Below are 8,283 nucleotides of genomic sequence, written 5' to 3' on the forward strand. Positions count from 1 at the left end.
CAAATAACATGAGATTTAGAAATTGCGGCATAGAAACAAAAGATTGAAGAAATTAGATTTGTTTGCTCCAGGATAAAGAGCAAGAGACTTCAGGGAAGAAGACTGGTAATAACCCTCATAGAAGATGTAAAACACTAACTAGGTATGTTTGAGCTTTTCTTAATGCAAGGGGCCTGAAGTTGATAATCTCTTGAGATACATCAGTTTTGCATTTCCATGCTTTTGTCTCAAGACAGAAAGTCATTACCAATGTCACCAACAGCCATTTTGGGCCTGGTGATTTCACCATCAGTGCCTTTGAGCATTGGGATGGTTGTTTTCATGCTTATATCTGTATATAAACTGGTTTATTTTTCTTTTCTCCAGTAGGTCTGCAGGATACGGAGATAAAGATGGCCTATAGCCAGAGGGGGCAATCCTCTATCCTGTTACATCTATTCATTCACAAATTACAGGTGAAGATACATAGAATTGGGACTCTCTGTGTGTGCATCTTCTGTGAAATCTTTGACTACTGTATGTCTCCGTTTATTCCTTTGGAGATGAACAGAGATTAGTTTTGCTGACACTGGATGTATTACTAAAGCATTATGTATATTACCCTTGTTCTTTGGTGTTACAATGTCAGGTAAGCACATCACCTTCCCTTTACTGGGTCAGGGTATCACCTGCCCTTTACAGGAAGAGGGAGTAGGTAGAATGAAGATCAGCCATCTCCTTCCAGCTCTGTTCTTACACCACGTCCCATCTGTAGGCGAATGGCTTGAGCAATGTGTCTAGTGTTCTGAGACTGGAAGCTCTGATGAAAGTATTGTGGGAGGCAGTGAAAGGACTAACTGTAACTGCTGTGTCAGTCTTCCTTCTACATAGTTTATTGCCTCTTAAACAGAGAGCTGTACTTCTTGTTTTATGCAACATACCAGCATTAAAGCAAAAGACAGTCCTGCTCTGAAAAGCTGAACAGAGAAGGGTAACTTTGTTTTGCGGAAGACTCTGTTATTTCAGAATAGGGTTTCTTTCTGTTGGCAACAGTCCCCTATTTAGAAAAAAAAGGCGTGAAACTGCAGCTCCAGGGAACTGGAGGTGGAATGCCCCAGAGCCATGAGCAACGGGAGTCCCCGCGCAGCAGGCTGCCCCGCAGCTGTGGACACTGAGAGCTCCAGCTACCAAGGAAGAATGAGCTTGGAAGCCCTGAGAGTCACGGCTCCCAGCACTTCCCAGATCTCAGCCAAGGAACCAGGTCAGCAAGCTGTCAGGAAGCTGGGTAGGGTTCTCATTGAAACACTAGATTTTGATGAGTCAGCAAATGCTCAATTAAAAACATGTCAGAATTTTTCCAACCAGCTCTACTCACAATCTAAACAAATAAAGGGTGTGGAGAGGAAACACTGTCCTTATTTTACACCAGAGGGACTGAGGCACGGAGATATTAAGTAACTAATGCCAGGTACCATAGAAAGTCCTCAGTCAGGATGGAAACTTAGATTCCATGCCGTCCTTTAATCACAAGAGTATCCTTCCTTTAAACTTAATTAATCTGCCATTACAATGACCTTGTGAGATAAGTATTACTTTCATTTTATAAACGGGAAACCAAAATAACTTGTACAACAGCAGATAGGAAGCCTGTATCTGAGCCAGGACTTGAACCCAATGTTCCTAAAGCTGCTAAGCTTTAGTAGCAAGCCTGTTTCTTGCGTAGACATGGTACACAGACAAGATACAGTCAGTCTTGGGTGACTTTACTTACCTAACCATACAAACTGCAGCAATGGTATAGATTCCTACAGCAAAATACTTCTGTACTACAGTCTTGTTATACTGAAGCCATACTGTCCATACAAAAATTCTGGTTTACTGTGAATAAAGCCCTTGTATGTGGTTGAGGGTAGTACATAACTAAAACTTTATACAGAAGGAGGCAACTAATGCTTCCCTAACAACTTATATATACAGCTCAACTGTCTTTCTTGGTTCTGCTAAACATATGTCGGAGGGCTTTTCTTTGTTGTCTTTGCCTATTTTAAAATTTGGGGTTGAAATTTCCTAAACTACATTCTCTTATGGAAGACACGCTACTATTCTGGTGTTACTATCCTCATAACCTTTTTCTTTTCTACTACTTTTGACCTTTGAACAGGAATTTGAAATTTCGTAAGGTAGTGAATAGCATTTAAGTTATGGACATGTTTTCTGCTGCTACTGTGAAAATCGGCTCAAATTTGGCAAAGTCACAAACCTTTGATAAATTTGTTTGCAAGTGCATAATATAGAACACAGAGTTTACCAGCTGAAATGCACAAATCCTTTTCTCACTGAACAGGCTGTATAGATGCCATCCCTTCTGACAGACAGCATACTTTGTCCCCTTCAGACTGCCTGAGGACCAGCTGGAGGGCCACGGTACCTTATTTCTGCCATTCTTTCAGTGCTCTCCCTGCATGCACCCAAGTGCCATGGAGGAAGAGGCCACTCAAGTTACATACAAAGGGAATGAGAGTTTGACCAAAAGGAGGGGAAAAGGCAAAGCTAAAACTGCTAGTTGAGGGTGAAGCTGTGGTTGAGAATTGTTGAGGAAAGACTGGACTGTGACCAAATAGGCAGGAAATAAAAGTATGAATTGCTCGAGCAAGAAGACTTCAACATACAGAAGAGTGGATAACAGGATTAGGAGCCCTCAAGGGAAATCAAGAGCAAACTAGGATTCACAAGGAAAAAAGAGACTGACATTGTGTGAGAAATGTGAACGGGATGCACAGGAGTCATGGGAGTAGAATTAGTTACTTTTGCCTGGGAAGGAGATTGGAAAAAAACATGTAGAGACAGAGCAGAACTGAGAACAAAGGATGCATTTGGAAGGGAGACAGAGATGGATGAAGGCTGGAAACAGGGGAAGGAGAAAAGGTAGAGGCAGATAAAAGGTGATAGGGATCCAGCTTGATGCAAAAGGGTCTGCGTTCATTAAAACGTCTCTCCTCTATGATCCGTAAAGAGTCTTGAGAATCACCATTTCTCTAGGGTCATCAAGTATGTTTTAGAACCATTGGCAAAGTGTGTTTCTCCTCCTTTACTAGCTTGGTTTATTAAATGGCATATTATACTAGATCTGTAGCAGAGAATTTGAAAGCTATTTTCATGGATAAATTCTGTGAGAGTGAACGTAATGCCTCACATGAAATTTTAGGATTTATTTTTGGTAAAAGAAGTATCACTTGCAAAATGAAACTTTAAAAGTTAGCAAATGACATAGGTAATGCTGGCTATGTTTGCAAGACAGAGTTGTAGAACAGCTTTCATACGAGGCAAAACTGACTAATATTCAGTCTGGAAAACAGACAGCCCAGAGGGGATATTATAGAGATCTATAAAAAACATGAGTGGCACAAATAAGAGAGTGGAAAGGGATTTTCTGTCTCTTTCAATACAAAAAATGAAACTACAATGTGGCAGGTTCAAAACAAAAGGAGATGATTCTACTGCTTGCCAAAGGATGTTGTGGAGGCTAAAAGCCAGTATGGGTAAAGGGAAGAATGGATAGGTACATGTAGGATAAATCTGTTGGTGATTACTGCTTTATGTGTAGTACTCATACCTGGGTCTAGACGCTGAACCACAAATGGGAGGCTTGGAGAAGTCAGGGAGAGAATGGGAAAAGTTTGCCCCATCCTCACTTCTGTATCTGCGATTCTTATTGACTCATAGAGATGAAAAGTATAGCCATATCCTCAAGAAGACATTTCATAGGAAGCAGAGAAGAACTGAAACCTGCCTCAGTTAATGTACAGCTGAATTTCAGCTTCCCTTTCACTGCAAGGGCATGATGCAGAAGAATCTGTAAATCAAACCACCAACACAACCATGCCCACTTCCACCCAGGAACAGAAGATGGAAAATCCTCTTGTGGGCCATGGAATTAGCTCAGAACATAAGCTGGCCCCCTCTGGTTCTCACCATTTTCCAGTGGTAAGAGACAGTCCCTGGGCAGGACATGAGGGTGAGGAATGGAATAAGCAGAGTCTGAGGTGGATCAGCTAGATGTTGTACAGCCTTATCATGTTCTGTGTGAGGGACAGCCAAGGAGTCCCATGAGATAGAAGCACAAGAAGTCCTGCAAGGCCAGAGTCAGGGATGAACAGAAACTACTACAGGTCTCACTTGAGTTTGGAGAGGATTGCAGGATTAAAGGAAGCCTTCATCTCCTAGAGCAAACGTGAAGAGATGCAGAAGGTTATGGCCACTCTTAGAGACAAGGCACACAGCTAGAGGACCTGTAATCTAAACTAGTCTACTTGTCTAGTCTAACTAATCTAAACTAGTCTATCAGTAATCTAATCTAATTATTTTTATATGTTACATTAAACAATTGCTAAATGCATCTTCAACATGAGATGCTCATTATTCTTACCCTTCAGGTCACCCACCTTGGTGATAGAGATAGGAGTTTTATATTCTCAACAAACCATGTCTAATGCAGTTCCTAAAGTAGAAGGTGATGTTGGTGTCTTCTCTGGCCAAATTTTTAAAATTACCAAACTCTTTGAGAGAGATCTGTAGGTTGTGAATCTCAAGTTGACAGATGTGTTTCTGAAATCCAGAATGAGGTCCTGCGAGACCATACTTAGGCCACAATGCAATCCTCATTATTTCCTTTCACCCGACCTTACACAAATACACACCGAGCCTGCTAATTTTAATCAACTTCCTGCTCAGACTGATGATTTTTGTGGATCCTGTTCTGCACTGCTTAGCTCTCTGCATGACATGCACTGCACAGAAAGCCTAAGCACCCACGCAGAGTCCCGGACTCCAGGAATTCAGGTGCTTAAATCCTTATTTGGATCTAGTCCTTGGACCTTAATATCTGTGCCTTGTTTCTCAACATATATAAACAGAGGTAAATCATCTCCCAGAATATTGTTGAAGATAAAACCATCTGTAAAGGTTTAAATTCTAAACCTTGAGGCAGTTTGATTTGTATCTAATGTTATCTGGCTTTGCTTAGTCTAACTGATAATTACAGTGTGTGGGTGACAGAATTGTGAAACACCATTTTGTGACTAGCAGTACAAGAAAATCCCTTAACATTCAAAGCTGGTGCTTAATGACACCATTTGTGGTTCCCTCTAGAGGCATAGTCACCGGTATTTTTCACTATAAGATGAAAATCTGGTATTTTTCCAGAGGTTGGTGAGTTTGGCCACTTTAGAGGTGACAACCACCAGCAGAAGACCTAACACTAAAATAATCAGGTTCGCACAAAATAATTTTGCTGACACCAAACAGACTGAGCTCCTTTGTCATAGCAGACTGATGCTTTTTTCCAGAATCACAGGCTTGTTTATTTTTAAATTTCAAGGTTGTTCTACAGAAGAAAATAATACCTTAACAGGTCTGAAGTCTTAATTTCCTAAATGGAGTCCTAATTATCCTAAATGGGGTGATTTAGCTTCTTCCAGCTGAAAGTAAAATGCCTAGGAAGTAATTCTGCTGATATTTTGGTTAAAGGAGGAGTAATTAGGGCCTATGCTTTCATAGGACTAGAAATTACAAATTGTAGCAAAGATCGGAACATTTTTCTTATTTTGCCTCTGTAGTCTAGAATGTGAAAGACCGATATTCAAATTCCTGCGGCACAATTCAGAATGATCTAGGATAAAAAGTGCCTATGAATCAAGAGAAGCAAGGACTTGGTGGCAGTGTCCCAGATCTAATCACTGTGGCATACTCATTTCTTGAATTTGAGTTTCATTCAGCTGCAAACATTTCAACACCATATTACCATATCATACTGATACAATTATACTAGTATATTAAGCAAGGCGTAAGCCATAGTACAGGAGGCTCTGCACCTTTCATGTGACTAAAAAAAAAAAAAAAAAGTGTCTATAAATTTGATAACATGTACTTGATATATAGAGAAAATGTATTAAAAGAGCCCATTGAAAGTATCAAATTATTAAAAGCAAAAATGAAGTGTGTGAACATGTGTGTGTGTGCTGTGTGAGCTGGTGACAGATTAAGAATGTGAAAAAACATCAAACAAGAAAAAAAATCAAACTGTAACAAAACAGAAAAAAGAGAGGGACTGTTAAAAACATATGGAATGTAAAATACAGCAAAGACAGGCAGTCTTATTTGCTCATTCATAATACAGGAGTTAAAAAACATTCAAAGGAATCAAGAGGCAAACATTCTAAAACTTGTGAAGACGTATCTTTTTATATATGTCTAATGAATTGAAGGTTCTCAGTGCTCATTTTTATCACTGGGACAAATGCCTGAGTTTGATTCAAGATAGGAAGAATAACCATGTATATAAACACATATAAAGAAGGGCCCCACAAAACCTAAACTGAAAGAGTATTATTAAGGTTGCAAAGTCCATCACTTAAATATATAAAGAAATGCTAGATTAAGACTGTGTGTATGAGTTCAACTATGACATTAGATAGTTTCCACTAGACCTCTTTTCCACTAGACCTCTACTGCATTCAGTGCATAGAATGTGCATCATTTCTTGATGAGCTTGGTATTTTATTTCCCTCTTTGTTCAAGGTGTGTCTTCAGTTCTTATTTATTATATGATAGCCAAACCATCCTCCAGAGGCAGAATTGTTCACTTCTGCAGATTTTGTAATCATTTACTATGGAGGTTCTTCAGAAGTATGAGTGAATTTATAGTCCTGTAAAGAAAGATATAACTTCATATACATGCAATCGGAGGCCTCAAGTACATTCCTTGATATGAAGATTATTTTATTCCCTTCACATTCTTTTCACTGCAACTCATCTCTTCAGGCTGTTCACTGAGTGTTTACCCTCATCTCACAAACTCATACTCTGCCTTTAAGCCCAGCCAGTTTAATTTTGTCATATTTTTCCCCAATCCCCCACCATTTCCCAGTCCCAGTTCACTGTTTATATTACAGACTGCTGATCTACATTTTCCACTCCTGATCAGTCTTACTAGCCAAACATACCCAGTTGCTCTGAATCCCAGTCTCTCTCTGCAGTCGCCTTCATGAAGCAGCAGGTCTGGATCCACTCTCCAACCTGTCCTGCCATACCAGCCACATCAGAGAGGTTGTTCCTGCATACCTGGCTCTGCTCTGCTGGCATCAGCTTTACCTTCTCTGTGTTGTGCTGCATTACTTTCTCCTCCCTCTATTGTGATTAATTACTTTCTCGTCCATGTGTCCATGTCATAGGCATCACAAAACAGAAGCTTCCTCCTCAGTTTTCTGTCCAACCTAGCTTTTCTTGGTTCAGAGTAGAAAAATTTCCTGCTGAAAGAGGCCATAATGGGGAAAGTACCTTCATCTGGTAGTCCTGAGCCGAGGGTAGCATATGCAGTTACTCAGTGAGGACAGAAACATACACACTGATCGGGAATGATAAGATGCCATGACCCCTCCTGCCCCCCAGTTCTGGACTGGGGAAGGAAATAAAGGCTATTTAGTCTCATCAGGGACACAGAAGCTATGATGCATGTCAAATACGAGTTCTCACTGCAGAGCTCCTCTGAGGCGGTCTGAAGAGAACATTGTCACAGTACTTCAGCCTAGTATCATTCCCCCAGTCTTACTTTGCTGAACTATTAGGATACCGTTTTCAACACACATTAAATAACAGCTAGCACAAGATAACCACCAGCAAAGGACAAAGCTTGTCCCATTTAAATCCTGGTGAAGGAAACACATCTTAACAGAAGGTAATGAGCATCCATTTCGTTTAAAACGATGAGATCTTCAGAATCTTCACGACAAAACTTATTTTTTTAAAAACAATGAATGAATACTTCACTATGGGCTAGAGTTCAATAAGAAACTCCATCTGGGAAGGTTATTACACTGTTTTCTAGAAGACTTCTTGCATTTTCTTCAAAAATAGCTGGTACACCTGGCTGCTGCTGTCACCAGGTTACTGGGGGTCAGAGATGTGGGGCAGGCAGCTGCCTGCCTTTGTGGGAACCTGGGGGAGTCAGAATGCGGACGGTGGCGGTGAGCTCCCACCAGTGACCGTCACTGCGCTTGTAGCGGACAAAGGTGAGGAGTTCTCTTGGTGCTCCACTTTGGACTCATGGCAGAAAGGAGGGGGGTGAGTCAATTTTCTTCTAACCTATGCCGGGTTAAAATTAATACTAATTATAACTAATCAATTATAAGCGCGTGTGACTCGTTTCGCATGTGCCGAACACCTCTTTGCCACACGGCGGGGAGCAGCCGGGCACCCCCCGCCCCGCAGGGCCGCCGTAGCTGGCAGCGGCCCCTCAGGTCACGGCCG

General features: G+C 41.0%; 1 protein-coding gene across 1 annotated transcript in view; it reads left to right on the top strand.

Moving 5' to 3' along the window:
• Positions 1-7,936: 7,936 nt before the first annotated feature.
• Positions 7,937-8,283, top strand: part of AGPAT5 (1-acylglycerol-3-phosphate O-acyltransferase 5) — a 57,762-nt gene continuing 57,415 nt past the window's right edge. Inside the window, exon 1 of the mRNA XM_026844056.1 lies at positions 7,937-8,045. Within this exon, the coding sequence (XP_026699857.1) occupies positions 7,937-8,045 (109 nt within the window). The remainder of the gene's footprint in view (positions 8,046-8,283) is intronic.

Source organism: Athene cunicularia (genome assembly GCF_003259725.1).
Source record: "Athene cunicularia isolate RWA chromosome 3 unlocalized genomic scaffold, athCun1 chr3_part1, whole genome shotgun sequence".
NCBI lineage: Eukaryota > Metazoa > Chordata > Aves > Strigiformes > Strigidae > Athene > Athene cunicularia.